The 21,306-nt window shown below is 43.2% G+C and overlaps 1 protein-coding gene across 2 annotated transcripts in view; it reads left to right on the top strand.

The window, feature by feature from the left end:
- LOC137528925 (cytochrome P450 2C8-like) overlaps positions 1-19,893 on the top strand; it is a 44,520-nt gene extending 24,627 nt beyond the window's left edge. For both annotated transcript variants that reach the window (XM_068250693.1, XM_068250694.1), the window contains 6 exons: positions 479-639; positions 8,323-8,499; positions 10,300-10,441; positions 14,834-15,021; positions 15,994-16,135; positions 19,455-19,893. In XM_068250693.1, the coding sequence (XP_068106794.1) occupies positions 479-639; positions 8,323-8,499; positions 10,300-10,441; positions 14,834-15,021; positions 15,994-16,135; positions 19,455-19,636 (992 nt within the window). In that variant the 3' untranslated portion in view covers positions 19,637-19,893. The remainder of the gene's footprint in view (positions 1-478; positions 640-8,322; positions 8,500-10,299; positions 10,442-14,833; positions 15,022-15,993; positions 16,136-19,454) is intronic.
- Positions 19,894-21,306: the final 1,413 nt, after the last annotated feature.

The following is a 21,306-nucleotide window of genomic DNA, read 5'->3' as shown; positions in this document are numbered from 1 at the left end:
TTTTCTTGTCTTATCCACAAAATACCTTCTGAGCATCAAGCAAATTAAAAAGTAAGTTATTAAGTAAAAAGTAATATCAAGCTTTGGTTAATTTTGGGAAAAGCTAACCACGGTAGCTAGATAAATCAGCACATGACGTTCTGTGGAAAATGGTTGATGTGGCCATAAGCCATTCCTTTAAGTGAAAATAAATTGATGAGATAAACAATTGTATCTAACCCCCTACTCCTAAAAATGAATTTTGGATATCCCACAGCTTTATGTTATGTTTCACCGAGCTTTAGTCTTGTTTCACCGCAAACAAGTCATACTATTTATACATACACAAAACAGGAGATAGAATAATCTTTCCAAGGTTTTCAGGAGATACCATGCTGAGTGCATGGGTGTGTGTATAGGGATTGTGAGGACATTTCTAATGGAGTTTACTCTGCCGTTTTGCCACTTGTAATGACTCAAATATTTGGACTTTTTACAGAGACACTTTTCGATCCCACCAAACTGCTGCGCCTGGCTGTCTCCAATGTGATTTGCTCGGTTGTATTTGGAGAACGATTTGACTATGAAGACCAGAAGTTTCGGACTTTGCTTGGCTTGCTGGAAGAAGTATTTTTGCTCATGTCCTCAGTCTGGGGCATTGTGAGTTGACAGGACGACTGTTGTCCATTAAGTGTTTTACCAAAATTTAAATAAGTATGTTGCCATTTTACACTTTACCACTAGGGGCATAGATACACGTACCGCCCCTGGTGGTACCGCCGCTGTCCTCGCTCCCGCTCGCACGTGCGCGCGCTGCCGCACTCGTGCACGCCGCCGCCCGCTCGCCCTTGAGATCAATGAACGGGAAAAACTGTTTCCGTTCGTTGATCTCAGCCCCCAGCAATGATCGGCTGCTTCTATGAGAAGCCGCGCGATCATTGTGAAAAAAAAAAAGTTTCCCAATGTCCTGTAAGCGTACTTCCGACGCTTACAGTTTGCATGAACAAAAAAGTACTGTGGCCATCTTGTGGCCAAATAGTAAAACTACATCCCAAAACATTTTTCATATATAAATACCTAGTTTTACATTATAAATTAACTCATTACCTTCCACACTCCCCAATATTTTTTTTGTAATAAAAAGAAAAAAAAATTACAATAAAATAAATAAAATAATACATAAATAGTTACTTTAGGGACTGAACTCTTTAAATATTTGTCAAGAGGGTATAACACTGTTACTTTATAAACTATGGGCTTGTAATTAGAGATGGACGCAAAACTGAAAAAAAGAACCTTTATTTCCAAATAAAATATTGGCGCCAAACATTGTGATAGAGACATAACTTAAAACGGTGTAATAACCAGGACAAATGGGCAAATACAATACGTGGTTTTTAATTATGGAGGCATGTATTATTTTAAAACTATATAATGGCCAAAAACTGAAAAATAATGAATTTTTTCCGTTTTTTTTTCTTATTATTCCTGTTAAAATGCATTTACAGTAAAGTAGCTCTTAGCAAAATGTACCACCCAAAGAAAGCCTAATTGGTGGCGGAAAAAACAAGATATAGATCAGTTCATTGCGATAAGTAATGATAAAGTTATAGACGAATGAATGGAAGGAGCGCTGAAAGGTGAAAATTGCTCTGGTGGTCAAGTGGTTAAAGTGTTATGTAGCTGGTTAGGTCCGACTAAAATTGGCTTCAACCATTAGATACAATGTAGTAGCCAATCCTCTACTGGACGCATCGGGTGCCCAAATGACCGCCTGGGCATGCTTCTACCAAAAATTATCACTGGCATCTATTAGACACCTGCTGATTGTGGCACCCCATTGGCATACATTTGATAAAGTCGCACGCTAATTTAGGCGTGACATTAAATAACAATATTACTAACAAAAACAGTAAACAACAATTTTTAAGCACAACATTAAATAACGAAAGCAAAACTGGTAAATCACTGTATTAGTAAATTTACCTATAATGCATGACCTAACTATAACCTAATCTCTCCCTACTCTCACACAGAATCCTCCCCTGGTGGTGCCTAACCCTAAGGGCCCCCCCTGGTAGTGCCTATCCCTAAGACCCCCATGTTTGTGCCTAACCCTAAACCCCTTCTGGTGGTGCCTAACCCTAAATACCCCGTGGTGCTGCCTAACCTCAACACCCACCAATCCCTGCTAACAATAATACAATACATTTTCAATTTAATTGCAGCCGGCCACTAAATAGTGTAATGGTTAACAATAATACGTTAAATAGCAATTTAATGGCAGCCACCTGCTGAATAGAGTAACGGCTATCTTTATTACAATAAATAACAGTTGCGCCCATTTTTGCCCACAACTTTAACTGCTCCTCCCCATTTATCTGCTTTACAGGTTCTTCTTTTGCCCAAAAAGGCCGTGGCCCACATGCAATTACTGTATTTTTTTGGACTAGAAGACTCAATTTTTCTCTCCCAAAAGTGGGGGGAAAAGTCACTGCGTCTTATAGTCCAAATGCAGGGAGTTCCTGACTTGTGAACGCCTGCCAATACAAACTTCCAACCCGCCGCAATGTCAGGGACTCCCTGTACTGTGCCCATATAGAGTAGGCCACAGGGGGACACAAAGGGGCATAGAGGAGGATACAAGGACAGAGGCGGACACATGGAGGACACAAAGGGAACAGAGGAGGACACAGGGAGACACAAGAGGTACAAAGGGGGCATAATCCACAAAATGCCCCTTCACCATGGAAGCACCAGGTCATATATATATATATATATATATATATATATATATATATATATATATATATATATATATATATAAATATTATACACAGGGAGTGCAGAATTATTAGGCAAGTGGTATTTTTAAGGAATAATTTTATTATTGAACAACAACCATGTTCTCAATGAACCCAAAAAACTCATTACTATCAAAGCTGAATATTTTTGAAAGTAGTTTTTAGTTTGTTTTTAGTTTTAGCTATTTTAGGGGGATATCTGTGTGTGCAGGTGACTATTACTGTGCATAATTATTAGGCAACTTAACAAAAAACAAATATATACCCATTTCAATTATTTATTTTTACCAGTGAAACCAATATAACATCTCAACATTCACAAATATACATTTCTGACATTCAAAGACAAAACAAAAACAAATCAGTGACCAATATAGCCACCTTTCTTTGCAAGGACACTCAAAGGCCTGCCATCCATGGATTCTGTCAGTGTTTTGATCTGTTCACCATCAACATTGCGTGCAGCAACAACCACAGCCTCCCAGACACTGTTCAGAGAGGTGTACTGTTTCCCTCCTTGTAAATCTCACATTTTATGATGGACCACAGGTGCTCAATGGGGTTCAGATCAGGTGAACAAGGAGACCATGTCATTAGTCTTTCTTCTTTTATACCCTTTCTTGCCAGCCACGCTGTGGAGTACTTGGACGCGTGTGATGGAGCATTGTCCTGCATGAAAATCATGTTTTTCTTGAAGGATGCAGACTTCTTCCTGTACCACTGCTTGAAGAAGGTGCCTTCCAGAAACTGGCAGTAGGACTGGGAGTTGAGCTTGACTCCATCCTCAACCCGAAAAGGCCCCACAAGCTCATCTTTGATGATACCAGCCCAAACCAGTACTCCACCTCCACCTTGCTGGCGTCTGAGTCGGACTGAAGCTCTCTGCCCTTTACCAATCCAGCCACGGGCCCATCCATCTGGCCCATCAAGACTCGCTCTCATTTCATCAGTCCATAAAACCTTAGAAAAATCATCAGTCTTGAGATATTTCTTGGCCCAGTCTTGACGTTTCAGCTTGTGTGTCTTGTTCAGTGGTGGTCGTCTTTCAGCCTTTCTTACCTTGGCCATGTCTCTGAGTATTGCACACCTTGTGCTTTTGGGCACTCCAGTGATGTTGCAGCTCTGAAATATGGCCAAACTGGTGGCAAGTGGCATCTTGGCAGCTGCACGCTTGACTTTTCATGGGCAGTTATTTTGCGCCTTGGTTTTTCCACACGCTTCTTGTGACCCTGTTGACTATTTTGAATGAAACACTTGATTGTTCGATGATCACGCTTCAGAAGCTTTGCAATTTTAAGAGTACTGCATCCCTTTGCAAGATATCTCACTATTGTTGACTTTTCTGAGCCTGTCAAGTCCTTCTTTTGACCCATTTTGCCAAAGGAAAGGAAGTTGCCTAATAATTATGCACACCTGATATAGGTGTTGATGTCATTAGACCACACCCCTTCTCATTACAGAGATGCACATCACCTAATATGCTTAATTGGTAGTAGGCTTTCGAGCCTATACAGCTTGGAGTAAGACAACATGCATAAAGAAGATGATGTGGTCAAAATACTCATTTGCCTAATAAGTCTGCACTCCATGTATATGTATGTATGTATGTATGCCCTTGGTCTTTGTCCTATAAACTTAGGTGTATCTTAGGTCTTATAGTCCGAAAAATATGGTAACTTTTTTTCTCTCAAGTTTTTTCTTCATGGAGATTTGTATCTTGCATTTAACATACATTTTCAGCACTTTGCAACTGAACAAATACCAAAAATAGATGAGAAAGTACTATCAAAATTATTTTGAGTATTTTCTTGATCCCTGGTGGTTTAAAAAGCATTGTATTGATAAGTTGTGAAAATATCATGTAGGAGAGATCTCAAAGTTAACTGCATATGGGCCCTTGTCTCTAAAATATAGTCAAAATTCCACTTCTCTTGAGTGCTAAAGGAAGAAGGCAGAAAGGGTCCGCAGCTTGCTGTATGGTGCAGGCTTATGAGTATACACCTTGGCCATATGAAATTAACTTTTTCTCCTGAGTTTTCTGCTAGGTGATATTTACACACCTGTGAAAAAAATGCCTTTTAAATAACCAGCAAGCAAGAAAAAGTAATTTTGCTAGTACTTTTTCACCAACTTTTAAGTACTTTTTCAAAAGTTATTTTAAAGAGAATATGAAAATTATCTCCTAGCTAGGAAATAACTTAAGAGAATAAGTTTAATTGCATATGGGCCCTTGTCTGAAACGTGTTTGCCATTTCTGGAGGATTCATTAACTGCTAACAGATGACGGTGATTGAAATCTACGCCCTGTTTTTATCCCCTAATACCTGCCAGAGCGTAGATTTCACCTCACCGCCGCCACGGGTTCTTCTCTGTTTGCCAATCCCATTGGCTTACATTGATGGACAGTGTCAGGAGCCAATCAAAGCTCCTGACCGGCAATAGCAATGGCAGAGAGAGGGACCTGCGGCGTTGGGAGAACGGCGTGGCTGGCAAGAGCAATGGGTCTGTGCAGCGAATCGTCGGTAAGCACTGTTATGGTGTAATGACACAGGAGACCAGGGTTCGAATCTCAGCTCTTCCTGTTCAGTAAGCTAGCACCTATTCAGTAGGAGACCTTTGGCAAGTCTCCCTAACACTGCTACTGCCTATAGGGCGCGTCCTTGTGGCTGCTGCTCTGGCGCTTTGAGTTCGCCAGGAGAAAAGCGCGATATAAATGTTATTTGTCTTGTCTTTTGCTGTACCAGCAGTCTCTGGTCCTTAAGGGGCCAGAGAATACTGGTACGGAAGAAGTTAAGGTTCACTCTAAGTGGTAAAAGTATTGTGTTTATGTATGTAATTAACAGTAATTCCACAGTGTTTCATAAAAATAAAAAGATAATTGTGTTAAAGCCTGCTGCCAATCACTCAGTTAGACGAGGTGAGTGCTAAGATTCCTACTTTGTGTAGTTTATTCATTCAAAAAGATGGGCAGCCTGTTTGTACATGCAAAGAACTGTCGTTTAAACTTCTGGTCACTTTCAGAAAGTCATAACTGGTTATAAACTGAAAAAATAAATGTTGCCATGCTTAAATGATAAAAACTTGTGCAGAAATACTTAGAGTACCTCCAGTAAAAAAGACTTGTCTTAAAGAGCAACTGTAAAGAAGGCTTGGTTACTTCATCCCAATCAGTAGCTGATACCCCCTTTCCCACGAGAAATCTTTATCTTTTTCTCATATAGAGCATCAGGGGAGTCTGTATGGCTGATATTGTGGTGAAACCCCTCCCACAGTGTGATGTCATGACCTTGGTCCTGGCACTTTCTTGTCAGTGAACCCAGTTGCATTGTGGGAAATAATGGCTCTTTCCAACTGCCAAGCAAACCATATCCCCCTCTGTGCATAGAGCTCTCAGTAACGAACATTCCGTACAAATTACCTGGCAGGACTAAAGATGTCACCACCAGTGATACATTTTAGAATGTAAATCAGGGAGAGGAAATATTTTACAATGGGAAAACACTGACTAAATAATCTGTAAATGAATATTGTAAAAAAAATAAAAAAAAAATGCTATTTTATTCAATATGTTTATTTTCACCTCAGTTCCTCTTTAAAGATGGTGGATTGTAGCAAGAGTGTCTGTACCGTGTTAGCCAAATAAATTATGTAGATAGAAAAAACAGAGTTTTGTAAAAGTAATACTTTGTAATGGCTAACTGATAAAGTTAAATTATGCAAGGAAGAAGGGCACTAGTTCCCTGATAGCATGCATAATTTAACTTTATAACGTAGCCATTAAAAGGTATTTTACAAAACTTTGTTTTTTTTCTACCTACATGATGATAGATTGGGGAGTCTTGGGCTTAAATGCTTACCTGTCCAGACGTCTTTGGGTCACAGGTGATGGTCCTCCCCCCTCTTCAGGAATGCATTTGCGGCCATATTTCTGAAGTCTGCCGAAGCTATTCAGAAGCCTCCGCCTGCATTGCTGTGGCCTGCCCCCAGCTTGACAACCACTAATTAAGCTGCAGCTGCCAAGATGAGACTTAAAGAGAACCTGAACTGAAAATAAAAAGTCAAAATAAACATATACCGGTCATACTTACCTCCCATGTAGTCTGCTCATCAATCATTCTCCTCTCCTGCATCCTGTTTGTCCACTGTAATCGATGACATTCTCTGTCCTCCATTTTGAAAATGGCTATTACCAAATAACAGCTTCCTGCTCAGCACACTGTTAAACTGTTATATCGCCCACTTGAGCCATAGGGAAACGTCGACATTACTTTGCACATTCAGTTGTAATTGACAGCAGCTGATATATAACTGACAGCAACTGGTATATTTCAGTTCTGACAAAATCTTGTCAGAACTGGAAGGGATCACTGTAAGAAGAAAATGGTGAGCTTCTGAGAGGAACTGACGGCGAGGTAAGTACCGTATGTAATATTCATTTGCAGCTACATCATGTGTTTATTTTAAATAATTTTACTCAGTTCAGGTTCCCTTTAAAGAGGCACTTAAGTGACCCCAAGAAAATGAGTTTTACTCACCTGGGGCTTCGCTCAGCCCCCTGCAGCTGATCGGTGCCCTCGCCGTGTCTCTCTGATCCTCCCGTCCTCGCCGGCGACTACTTCCGGTTTCGCCGTCAGGACCCGACAGGCATGGGAACGCGAGTGATTCTTCTCGTTCCCAGCCAAGATATCGCCCCTATGCGGCCAGGTGGCCGCAATAGCAGCATAGGGGGCGATATTTTGGCTGGGAACGCGAAGAATCACTCGCGTTCCCATGCTTGTCGGGTCCTGACGGCGAAACCAGAAGTAGTCACCAGCGAGGACGGGAGGATCAGAGAGACACGGCGAGGGCACCGATCAGCTGCAGGGGCTGAGGAAAGCCCCAGGTGAGTAAAACTAATTTTTTTGGGGAGTCACTTAAGGTTCACTTTAACTAGTGAACTTGTATATTGTAACGTCATCTAAGAAGGGATTGATGTTGTCCCTTAAAGTGTACCTGAGACGAAAGTCGTTTCAGGTTTTATACTCACCTGGGGTTTCCTCCAGCCCCTTGAGGCTGCTCGCTTTCTTGCCATCACCCGGGTTGGACGGCTCGTTACTCTGGCTGAGCCGCGCTTCATCGTGGATGGGACCTTGTTGCATCAAGGGAGCTGGAGGAAGCCACAGACGAGTATAAACCCTGAGATGACTTTTGTCTCAGGTTTCCTTTAAAAGGTGCAACAACAATTCAAGAAAATCATTCAGGCTTCATTAAGTTGTGTACAAAAGCCCCTATTTTCCAATCTCTGCTCACATCCTCAAGGTACTCCTACAAGACTGTGCTGTTTAGCCTCCGTTGGGAACACATAACAAGGATCAGAGTGACTGGCATGCAGAACTGTGACCAGGAAAGCTGCTGTGGATTATATTCTGGAAAATGTCCCTTTATGCGTTAACATTTCCATGGACTTGCAATCTATTGCTCATAATTTAAAGATTACATCTGATGCTTGATCTCCCTGTCTCCTTCCTGGCTGGTAAACCATGTTTTTTTATGTTTGTAGCTCCTCAACATATTTCCAAAAACCATGGAAAGGCTTCCTGGACCTCATCAGAAGATCTTTAAAAACCTTGACAAGCTGAGAGAGTTTATTGCAGAGTCTGTGGAAAGTCATAAAAAGACTCTTGATGCAAACTGTCCTCGGGACCTCATTGACTGCTTCCTAGTGAAGATGGAGGAGGTGACATATAGTACTTGTGCTGCTTACTTTTACTGTGCAACCGTGTCTCTTACTTCTCTTTGCAGCCTTGATGTTCAACTGGTATGCTGGTTTTAAAACATCCCATACATGACATCAAAAGCTCATCTAGTATACCTAAAAAAAATGGTTAGAAAACTTCAAGCACATATGAACCAGGCTAAAAAAAGTGGATTTTTACTTACCTGGTGTTTCTTCCTGTAGTCTTCTCCATTGTGTCACTGTCACCCTAATTAAAGTCTCCGATCCGGCTGGGTCACAGGCTACGGTGCATGTGCCATACCAGGCTTCACACCTCTTCAACCATAGCCAGGAGTGTTCTAAGCATCCGCGTTTACAAGTCTTTACAAACCACAGATGCGCACAATGCTTCCACCTCCCAGAGCACGGTCAAGCAGGCGTGCACCTGGGACGGTGAATCTGGGTCAGAGACTTTAATTAGAGTTATAGCGGCACAACGGAAAGGTCCTGGTGGACAGTGAGGCTACAGGGAGCTGGAAGAAGACCTAAGTTAGTAAAAAAAAATTACTTTTTTTTTTTTAACCACCCTGGCGTTCTGATAAGATCGCCAGGGAGGCTGCGGGAGGGTTTTTTTTTAATAAAAAAAAAACTATTTCATGCAGCCAACTGAAAGTTGGCTGCATGAAAGCCCACTAGAGGGCGCTCCGGAGGCGTTCTTCCGATCACCTCCGGCGCCCAGAATAAACAAGGAAGGCCGCAATGAGCGGCCTTCCTTGTTTTGCTTAGATCGTCGCCATAGCGACGAGCGGAGTGACGTCATGGACGTCAGCCGACGTCCTGACGTCAGCCGCCTCCGATCCAGCCCTTAGCGCTGGCCGGAACTTTTTGTTCCGGCTACGCTGGGCTCAGGCGGCTGGGGGGACCCTCTTTCGCCGCTGCTCGCGGCGGATCGCCGCAGAGCGGCGGCGATCAGGCAGCACACGCGGCTGGCAAAGTGCCGGCTGCGTGTGCTGCTCTTTATTTGAAGCAAATCGGCCCAGCAGGGCCTGAGCGGCAGCCTCCGGCGGTGATGGACGAGCTGAGCTCGTCCATACCGCCAGGCTGGTTAATTCTGGTTCAAGTGTTCTTTAATCCGTTAGCAGTTTCAAACAAAATATTTTGTTTGAAACTGCTGTTGCACTCTAAACCTCTACCTGCAAATCTTGTTTGGCTGCCTAATGCAGTCAAAGGAGTGGGTGGCAGGAAGCATTTATAGTTATCTGTTCCAGATGGCTTTTTCTCTTCTCCCTCCACCCACGTCTTGGAACTTCTGACAGGTCTTCTGGGTCTCAACTACATCCTATCACATGATATGACGTGATGTGATCCAGGAGACCATGTCAGCGTTATAGCACCACCCGGTGGTGGAAGAGTGTTGATGGAAGAGTTGGAAGAGACTCTTCCGCCACCCCTCTTCCACCAACGCATCGTGTTGTAATGCTGACATGCTCTCTTGGATCCTGATCACGTCATATCGTGTGATTGGAGCCGAGAAGACATGTTGGGTTTGCATCGGTGCCGGAGAGAAGAAGCCGATCCAGCCGTCTAGGCGGCGTGGGAGCGATCCTCGCGGATGGGGCTGGAGGAAGCCCCAGGTTTGTATAAATCTTGTATAATTATTAATCTCTGAGTCTCTTTAAAAATGTGTCACCTGATCAAACTGATAAAGTTTCTGAGTTCTACAGCACACAAATACTAGAGCCCATAAACTACAAAAATGCTGATGTTCACCATATAAAGTACATGCAATATTTGCTATCATTTTGTTATTTTGTCCCACAGGAAAAAGACAACCCCAACACGGAATTCCACTTTGATAATTTATTTGGGACCGTCATTGACCTCTTCATCGCTGGAACAGAAACTACAAGCATGACCATGAAGTACAGTTTCCTCATAACTCTGAAATATCCAGAGGTGGAAAGTAAGTACTGCATGACCTACACTGACTGCATATAAGTAAACTGATTATGTGCTTACATTAAAGAGGCACTGTAGTGACATACAGTAGAATGCAGTAAATTAATCAGGATACCCACTTTTGCAATAATTTCCCAGTTTGAGCATCAGAAACACTTCCTATATCTATATATAATTGTAGATTAGTATGTAGCCCTGCCCTACCAGTGATGTTTAGCCTAGGCTGTTAAGCTATGCAGAATTCCCCTCCCAGAACACTCAGGAACACCAGATATTATTTTCACTGGCTTTGAAATTCGCAGAAACAAACAATTTTTCAGAGCTGCATCTGACAGGACTAAAGATGTCACCACCTGTGATACATTTCAGAATGTAAATTAGGGTGAGGAAAGATTTTACAATGGGCAAACACTGATTAAATCTATCTTTTGGACCATAACATGCACTTTTTCTCCCCTAGAAGTGGAGAGAAAAAGTTATATAGTTTGGTTGAAAAAAAGACATTCGTCCAAGCAGAAAAAAACAAAACAAAACGCCATCCTGAGCCTGCACATATCCCAGTTGATCTTGGGGAAGGCAAAAAGCCTTACAACGCTTCGGCCAATTAGCCTTAAAAGTGAAAAATTCCTTCCCGACTCCAGATAGCAGTCAGATAAATCCCTGGATCAACGCTTCCAGGAATTACCTAAAAATTATAGCCGTGGATTCCCTTCAATGCAAGAAAAGCATCCAAGCCCTCTTTAAATGTAGGTATAGAGTTTGCCATAACTGCTTCTTGAGGTAAGCTGCTGCAGATTTTAACCACTCACTGTGACCCCTTTCTTAATAGATGGCAAAAACTTCTTTCCTTCACCCGCAAATCATGTCCCCTCAACCCTAGGGACAAAAACCTCATCTGCCAAGCTTTTGTATTGCCCTCTGATGTACTTATACATGTTAGTCAGGTCACCTCTCAGTCGCCTTTTTTCCAAGCTAAGTAAGCCCAGTTTGTCCAACCTTTCTTAGTAAGTGAGATCTTCCATCCGATTAATTTAGTTGCCTGTCATTTGTACCTGTTCCAGAAGGTCAAAGTTCTTTCTATAGTGTGGTGCCCTAAACTATATTCCATACTCCAGATGTGGCCTCACAAGTGATTTATACAGAGGGAGTAGTATACCAGCATCTCGAGACATTATTTCCCTTTTTAGGCATCCAAGAATTTTATTTGCTTTAGCTACCGCTGCTTAGCATTGTATACGATTACCTAACTTGCTACCGACCAATATTCCTAAGTCCTTCTCCAAGTCAGATGTTCCCAGCTGTATGCCATTTTTTTAATATGATGATCTACCATTGGTATGTCCAAGGTGCATGACTTTACATTTATCGACATTAAATTTAATCTTCCACGTGCCTGCCCATATGGCCATGTTGTCAAGGTCCTGTTGTAATATGTCACTATCAGTCTTAGGGCTCGATTCACAAAGCGGTGCTAACCCAGTTAGAGACTTTAGGCGTGATAACCATTGCACCACGCTGGTGAAAAGCCAGTTTAGGCGTACTAAGTTTAGGCATGATAAGTTTAGATAAGTTTAGATCACGCGCCAAGTCCCGCACGCAAAGCAGCGCCATTAAACTCTATGCGAAGTGCACCAGACTTTGCCAGCGCAAAACTTTTGATCAGCTGTGCACTGCGGTGCTAACCCAGTTGGTGCCTAAACTTATCACGCCTAAACTTATCATGCCTAAACTGAGTTTAGGTGTGATAAAGGGCTTTTCACCAGCGTGCTAACTGTTAGCACCGCTTTGTGAATCAGGCCCATAGTGTTGATAATTCTGCATAATTTTGTATAATCAGCAAAGATGGCTTCATTACTCTGTATTCCATCTACTACATCATTAATGAATACATTGAAAAGAATAGGACCAAGTACTGACCCCTGTGGTACCCCACTGCTAACAGTTTCCCATTTTGAGTATACTCCGTTTACCACCACTCTTTGCCTTCTATGCCTTAAACAGTTCTCTATCCACATACACACATTCATTTTCTCCTAGTCCCTGTATCATCAGCTTTTGTACCAGGCTTTTGTGGGGAACAGTGTCAAAAGCCTTTGCAAAGTCCAAGTACACTACATCTATAGCTTTACAAAGATTCTGTAAAGAGTCCCCCGCCAAACATCAGATACCATGTTTTCAGCATTGTTCTCTACTATTCTCCCTCAAAGGTAGCCATATGTGGGTCATCTTTTCCAAAATACTGAATAACTATGGTAGAGTTTTGGTGATTTAGCAGTGCGTTGATTTGGGGCTGTGTCAGTTGGAAATGCATTGAGCAGTCCAAAGGTAGCAGGGTAACAGAAATCTCCACAAAATCAATACCAAAAAGTATTTGCTAGTCAGGCATCATATTTTCAAACCACATTTTCAATAAAAAAAATATTATTTGATTGTTTAAATCAGGCAAGGACACCTGATGTGAGATGGAAATAGTCTGTCATATTAATTTCCCTTTAAACAATATAAGTTGCCGACTTCCTACTGATCTATCATGCATCAGTAGTGTCTGTTAATCTAGTCTTACTTTAGTCAGACTTTTATGTAGAAGCTTTCCAGAGGCGCCAATAGAATGTAAGTCACTTAAATGAGCTTAAATGAGCTTAAAACCGATGGGGCAGTGGTGGGCCTATCCCATCCATGCGGACAAAGCAAACAAAGGAAGGACTGTGGCATCAATAGTCAAACAACAATTTATACTCCACAGTAAAAATAGGCAACGCGTTTTGCGGGCTCAATCCCGCTTCATCAGGCCAATCAAAAAGGAGCATACAGCTTATCAGCATCAAAACCACACTGAGCGCCTGTGCTCCTTTTTGATTGGCCTGATGAAGCGGGATTGAGCCCGAGAAAAGCGTTGCCTATTTTTACTGTGGAGTATAAATAAATTGTTTGATTGTTGATGCCACAGTCCTTCCTTTGTTTGCTTTGTCCGCATGGATGGGATAGGCCCACCACTGCCCCATCGGTTTTAAGCTTGTTTAAGTGACTATTCTATTGGCGCCTCTGGAAAGCTTCTACATATTGCTAAGTCCACCCTTGGTGGAGGGTTGTACCCATCCTTTTCCCATCTACAGAGAGCGACTTTTTAATCCTGAGTGGGGTCAGGTTAATCTCCCCACCTGCCTTCACAGTGGTTGCCTAATGGTAACCCTGGTTTGTGAGTATTAAATTGTTATATTACTCATTATTAATTTTCATCTATACAATATCGCACTATTGGGCTCTTGGTGTGTCCCCCTCCCTTTAGTCAGACTTATTATTTACAAGCTTGTTCAGGGTCTATGGCTAAAAGTACTGTATTATAGGAATCATCAGGCAATTTGTATTGTTTAAAAGGAAATAAATATGTACTTTAAAGAAAACCTGTAACGTAAAAAAAGAGACAGACAGATACAGCAGAGGGAAGCTTCTGGATCTTCCGGAGGCTGTCTCAGTGTTCCTCCACCTCACTGTTCCAGCGCTAGGACCCTTGAAGCTTTAGCCCATGCACTGATTGGTGCCCAGAGTAGAGTGCAGATAGCAAGCAGGCTACAGGTGGCTGCCAGCCCTCCCACCCACCACCACAGCTCATGGGTCTCTGGCTGCCGTATAATGCATGTTCCTGCCCACTTTCTACTATAGCCAGATACAGAATACCACGGGGGCCAAAAACAGGTTCCCTGTAACGAAGATCTATTATATCCAGGTTTACTATACTAGGCGTTACTCCCATATACTTATGGCGTTTTGCAGGAACATGGACATTTCATTATATATTTATACAGTATAGTGCCAACATCTACCACAGCTCTGTACAGAGTATATAGCCTTGTCACTAACTGTCTCTCAGAGGAGCCACAATTGTCCATAGTCATAGGTTCGTTGTAGTCTAGGGACTAGGGTTTAGGGTAAGCCAACTAACTTCTCTGTATGCTTTTGAGATGTGGGAGGAAACCGGAGTGTCTGGAGGAAACCTACACAGACACGGAGGGAACATACAAACCCCATGCAGATAGTGGATATGAACCAGGAACCCAGCGCTGCAAGGCATGATTGCTATCCACTATGTCACTGCGCTGACATTTAGTTTACTTTACACGAAGTTCTACTATATTCACTATAACGAGATTATACTGTATTTCCTCTTGAAAAAGATTGTTGCAAAAAGTGACACTCCTCTTTAGAGAGTTATCCCTTTGAGCATGAATGAAGAGAGGAACAAACAGCCCAAGGTAGGGGTCTTCACAGAGTTTAATGAATTGCACATTGTGGAAAGGCATAAACTATTAAGTTTACTTATCTGTTTCGTACTTTATTGTGAAAATGAGCATACATCTTCTGTAATATTATAACCAATTCTCCCTTAATCATTTTTAAGGAAAGATCCACGAAGAGCTGGACCATGTAATTGGCCAGAGTCGTCACCCTTCAGTGGAAGATCGTGTCCATTTGCCGTACACAGATGCCGTTGTTCATGAAATTCAGCGATTTGCGGACATCTCCCCTATAACCCTGCCTCATGGAGTCAGCCAGGACATCACATTCCGGGGATACAACATCCCTAAGGTCAGCTTGTCTTGTTTGTCTACAGTCATGGCCAAAATTTTCATAAAGGCACAAATGCTGGTTATCACAAAGTTTGCTGCTTCAGTTCTTATGATGGCAATTTGCATATCCTCCAGAATGTTATGAAGAGTGATCAGATGAATTGCCATGTCCTTCTTCACTATGAAAATCTACTTAATTCCCCCAAAAAACATTCCCACTGGACTGCTGGTGTAAAGTTATTTTCACTGATTAAGCCCTTTTCTGAATGTCAGAATGGCATCTGACAAAATTACTTTGCGCAGAAGAAAAGGTGAGCGCTACCATCAGTCGTGTCTCAGGCTAATAGTAAAGCATCCTGAGACCATTCATGTCTGCTTCTAATCCAAGGAATTGGGCACACTCCCAATATTGCCTAAGAACACAGCCACGAATAAAGAATGGTACTAAAACATCCTCCAACTGCAACTTCTTCCAACCATTCAAGGACAGTTTGGTGGAGAACAACTCCTTTTCCAACATGATGGCGCAATGTATCATAAAGTCAAAGTGATAACTGTGTGGCTCGAAGCAGGTGGTTTCACAAATGCTATAGTGCCCACCACACGCAAGGGTAATTGGGCTCCGGCAGTTGCCAGACCACAAATTACTTCTCCCTCTTAGTTGCTATGACTCGGAGGGGGAATAGTATTTAACGGGAGGCACGCTGAGTATTTGATTATGCCCCCTACAAAGTACAAATTTAGTTTTTACTAGATGCTTTCGCATCTGGTATCCTTTAATGTGGTTGCAGCAGCTCATCGGATTAGACTGGGAGGACTCGGGGCTGACAAATTACAGGTGGCTGGAAGAAGGTAAGTGAAAATCCTATGGGTCCTCTTGTCTGAGGTATACTTTAACTAACAGTGAAAATTCTGAGAGATTGAACTAAAGCTTTATTACATGTGTAGATACAGTAAGTGTTTTTTATAGTGTGCATTTTTTCATTTCTAGGGTACATTGGTGTTCCCATTGCTGACATCAGTCTTAAAGGACCCCAAATATTTTAGGAATCCCCAGCAGTTTGACCCCACGCACTTCTTAAATGAGAATGGTGGATTCCAAAAGAATGAAGCCTTCCTGCCATTCTCACTAGGTAATGTCTATAAGTAGTTTAAGTGTTACATAATACCAATGTAGTGTGTCTTCACAGACTGGGAATATTAAATGACCACTCATGTGAAAATCATACAATTTAAAATACATGTAAACCAATACAAATAAGAAGTAGCCATAAATTACTTTTCTCTTATGTTGCTGTCACTTACAGTAGGTAGCAGAAATCTGACAGAACCAGCAGGTTTTGGACTAGCCAATCTCCTCATTGGGCTTTTCAGTGTTTCTTTTATACATTTTCTGATTTCCGAGTAAATCATAATTTCCGATTTCCATAGACTGTTCTTTTAATTGCATCACACCTTTCTGTTCAAAGTGTGAATGGACCCTAAGTTTTCGCAAGGTTAATGAATTAAAAAACTGGAGAACTCAATCTACTGGAAGGCTGTGGAAGCAGGGGCGTAGCAATAGGGGTTGCAGAGGTAGCGACCGCATCGGGGCCCTTGGGCCAGAGGGGCCCCGAAGGGCCCTCCCCCAACTACAGTATTAGCTCTCTATTGGTCCTGTGCCCATAATAATGACTTCTATAGATACTTTGAATACTGGTAATCCTTAAGAAACTGTTTCCCATGCTTTTCTTGCACCTCTGACACTGTAGTTGCCAGTGGCAGGTTTTGGTGAGCCGTATCAATTGTTATGTATAGAGTGATTGGGGGGGCCCCATTGTCAAACTTGCACCGGGGCCCACAGCTCCTTAGCTACGCCACTGTGTGGAAGTTCACTATAATCCAAGCATACAATGCCATCAGCTGATGAAACTGAAGGTGGGTACACACGTCAGATAAAAGTCTTTGGAAAATGTAAGATATCAGACCAATTTTACCCCCTTCCATGTAGTATAAGAGCCATACTCTACACAGTCTATTCTATGGAGCTGAACTCCCCATCAGATAAAAATCTTTGCAAGATGATGTGCACAAAGATGCTGTACACATGCAACAGATCAGTATCTGCAAAAGATCCGTTCCTGCAAAATGCATTCATAGTCTATGATATCTGCAGATCTCGTACACACCTTGTTTAAAGGGAACCAGAGACGTTGGGGGAAAGCTGTTATACATACCTGGGGCTTCCTCCAGCCACATACGCACGGATCGCTCCCACGCCGCCATCCCCGCTGCCTGGATCTGCCGCTACCGGGTCCCGTCATTACCGCCAGTCGGCCGGCAGACGCGGCCAATTGTCCGCATCACAGGGGGCTCCCTCCATATAAGTACGCGTGAGGCTGCATACTGCGCAGCTTCATGCGTACGGGTATGGAGGGAGCCCCTGTGATGCGAACAATTGGCCACGTCCGCCGGAAGTGACGGGACCCGGTACCGGCGATAGAGGAAGCGGAAGATGGCGGCGTGGGAGCGATCCAGGCTTATGGGGCTGGAAGAAGCCCCAGGTATGTATAAAAGCATTTTGTATTTTTTACCACTTCACAACGGAGGGGTTTTACCCCTGAAACACCAGCGCAATTTTTACCTTGCAGTGCTGCTTCCATTCATTTTTTTCTGTCTTATGATTGGTTATTGGGGACTGGGGTCCCCATAACCAATCATTGGACTGCAGAGCGGGGGTGTGTGTGCACGGGTCGCGGGGGCGCGCGCTGCACGTTTGTTTACTTTAGGTTGTTATGAATGAAGACTGCTTCTGTTTGAAGCAGTCTTCATTCTGTTCACAATCGGCGAGTCTAATTGGATTTAGGAACGATTGTTCCTAACGTCCAATTAGTCACCTGCTGTGCTGGCTGGCTGGAGTGTGCGCGTGAGTTCCCCGCCCACTCCCAGCCAGTAAACAAACAAGTGCGCCTTTCTCCGTCCCTGGGGGTGAAGCGGTGCGCAGAGGGGCGGAGAAATTTAGCACTGGGGGGGTGAAGTGGTTAATGAAGGTTCCTCTCCGGTTCCCTTTTAATGGACAATTATCTGCAGATCAGATCCACCAGGATGGATAATTGTCTGATCTGCAGATGAATGTCCGTTAAACAAGGTGTGTATGAGGATCTGCAGATATAGACTATCAATGCATTTTACAGATACTGATCTGTTGCATGTGTACAGCATCCTTTGTGTGCAGCACCTTGCAAAGATTGTTATCTGATGGGGAGTTCAGCTCCATAGAATAGACTGTGTAGAGTATGGCTCTTATACTACATTGAAGAGGGTAAAATTGGTCTGTGATCTTTCATTTTCCAAAGACTTTTATATGATGTGTGTACCCACCTTTTAGTATAGGAGGAATTCCCAACAGTCTTCTCCCCTTCCAGCTCATGCTGTCTCTGTTTCATGGGGCTGCCATCGTGCTTTCTGAAAGTAACTACTTGCATAGCTCATGATTCTAATGCTAAATAGTTTATTTCTGCTTCTAAACTCCCTCAAGCTAAACATGTGTACATAACACAGTAATATACCAGTTCAAGATAATGGGATCTGTGTAAAAAAAAATAAAAAAAAAAAAAATCACAAAACCAAATACTTAAGGAGAGGGAAGGCTCTGAGTCCTAATGAGCCTTCACTCTCCTCTCCCGGTGCTCTCGTTCAGGCAGCACTGGCTCCTCCGTTCAAATCCCTCACCACGGGGGATTTCGTAAGTCTTTGGGAGCCAAGTCCTCTCGAAGACCGGTGGCTCCATACTGCACATGCGCGAGTGCATGAGAGAGGGTGCTGAAGACTTCCAAAGACTCCCTTCAGTGGTAGAGACAGCAGCATTTGACCATTCACTTAAAGCAATATACCAGCATTGTCAACAGTCACAGCCTTCCAGTATGAAAGTTGACAGTTGCTTTAAACAGTAATTATAGGCGTGTGTTGTATTGTCTTTGTAAAGGAAAATCACTCCTAGCTTTTGTTTGCCGTTCAGGCACACTTTAACGTGCATCTGAGATGAACGATAAGAAAAAAAAAGATACGTACCTGGGGCTTCCTCCAGCCCCCTTCAAGCTAATTGGTCCCTCGCCATCCTCCTCCACCACCTAGATTCTCCAGCCACCTTCTAGATGCTCCGTTATCTTTGCCAGTCCACACTCGTGCACTCCCCCATCATGCTCCTGCAGCTGGGAGTGCGACAGGGCACGTGCGGCCAAGGTGTGCTTGTGCAGTACACCCTGACTGCCGAGGAAAACCGGGCATTCACCGGAAGATCTAAGCAGTAGACAAGGACGGCAAGGAACCGATTAGCCTGGAGGGAGTTGGAGAAAGTACCAGGTGTGCGTGTGTGTATATATATATATTATATTTTTTTTTTCATCCCTGGTCACATTACCAATATTTTGTAGAATTGTATAATTACATTTAGGTTTCTATTGCCATTTCCAGGAAAGAGGAGCTGCATTGGAGAAGGTTTGGCACGCATGGAAATTTTTCTTTTCTTGACCACTATACTGCAGAGGTTCAACCTGAAATCCACAGTGTGCCCTGAACAGCTTGAAATCACCCCCGAACCAAACAAAAATGGATCAGTAGCCAGAACATACCAGCTGTATGTCACTCCTAGATGAATGGGTCATTGGAATCCAGGACTCAACACTGACCTCTCATTGTTCCAGGACTCTGTCACCACTTACCTCTCCTTATTGCTGGACTCAGATATCACCACTGACCTCTCACAGATCCAAAATAAGAACAAGCACTTTAAACATCCTGGAATGCACATCCCTATGTCCTACAGATTGTGTAACATTACTGTACAGTATATATGTATGTATAGATTTAGGGTTAGTTCAAAATAAAACTTCAGACGTTTTCAATAATCATATACTCTCTGGTTTTCTGACATTAAAATAACTAGCTGCATTAAACTTTTAACTGGTGATTTAATTAGTTAGAAAGGTAAAGCGGCGCTCAACATCCCCTCTTCAACAGATTGTCCACAGTATAATAATCAATCTTCCCAGATTTCCATATAGTCCACTGGATCCTCATATACAAAACAAAAACGCTCACCAGATTTTATGGCCGATCAATTACAATCAGCAAATCACGTTTGTGGCCCAGCCAGTAACTCCCAGGTCTTTCAATATCCTTCAGCTTCTTACACATGTAAAATAAAAGTAAGGTGCAAGCACATAGCGTAATACTGTTTGGTCTTTAAATACAGTTAAATACACCAGTGCACTTCCAACTACTGCTCCAATGTCACCCGGTGTATCCTCCACCAAAACAGTAATACAAGCCTCTCACCAGATATCATGCGCTGACCGGCAAGGACCAGCATCAACAGCGTGTGGCATCAGCCAATTTCTTTCTCCACAGTTTGGATCAGTATCAGCAAAGGGACAGGTTGTATGTGTGTGCGCCAATCCAGTCGCCACCCCGCGACCGCGCACACACAACAGCAGATATGAAACAGGAACGCGATCGCGAGAGGTGCGATCGCCAGACGTGACACAAGGCAGATCAGAACAGAATACGAGGGTAGCAAAGGCACAGCAAATAATACAATGAGAAGATGCGGAAAATAACAAACGCTAGCTAACCGCGAACACCGCACTCATTCGCAACAGTGCACGCGGTTATGCGCGGTCTCCACGTGATAAGCACAATAGAGACAAGCACGCCTAACTAACCATCGACAGACAAACATGAAACCGAGGACGCGAGCGCTTGCTTAACGGTTACCTCACCGAGCCTCCAGCAAGCGTAGCAGACAAGACAGACACACGAAAACAGGAACAAGCAAGAGATAGGATCCATAGCACTAGCGAAAAGTGGCTAGCGCGATCCAGGTACAGAGTAGCAGAACAGAAGGATCCCCAGCGCTAGCGAAAAGTGGCCAGCGCGATCCCAGAAGACAGAACAGAAGGATCCCCAGCGCTAGCGAAAAGTAGCTAGCGCGATCCCAGGAGACAGAACAGAAGGATCCCCAGCGCTAGCGAAAAGTAGCTAGCGCGATCCCAGGAGACAGAACAGAAGAGATAGCTGGTAGCAACCACTGCACCAGCTATACTCCAAGAACAGAGATCAGAACCATTTCCTGTCGACCACCGTAGGGACAGGACAATGGCAACAGGCAAGACAAGACAGAACAGGCAATACAGATAATACAACCTGACTGGGCTAGAAGGGGAGCCTAAATCAACCCCCAGGAATTAACTATACTAGATAGCAATGGCTGACACTCCAGCAGTGTCCATCAGGAACAGACCATGGAAAGGAAATGACCAGCAAA

This window comes from Hyperolius riggenbachi, chromosome 8 (genome assembly GCF_040937935.1).
Source record: "Hyperolius riggenbachi isolate aHypRig1 chromosome 8, aHypRig1.pri, whole genome shotgun sequence".
NCBI classification, from domain to species: Eukaryota; Metazoa; Chordata; class Amphibia; order Anura; family Hyperoliidae; genus Hyperolius; species Hyperolius riggenbachi.
The sequence above is the reverse complement of the archived record's forward strand: the minus strand, read 5'-3'. Positions and strand labels throughout refer to the sequence as shown.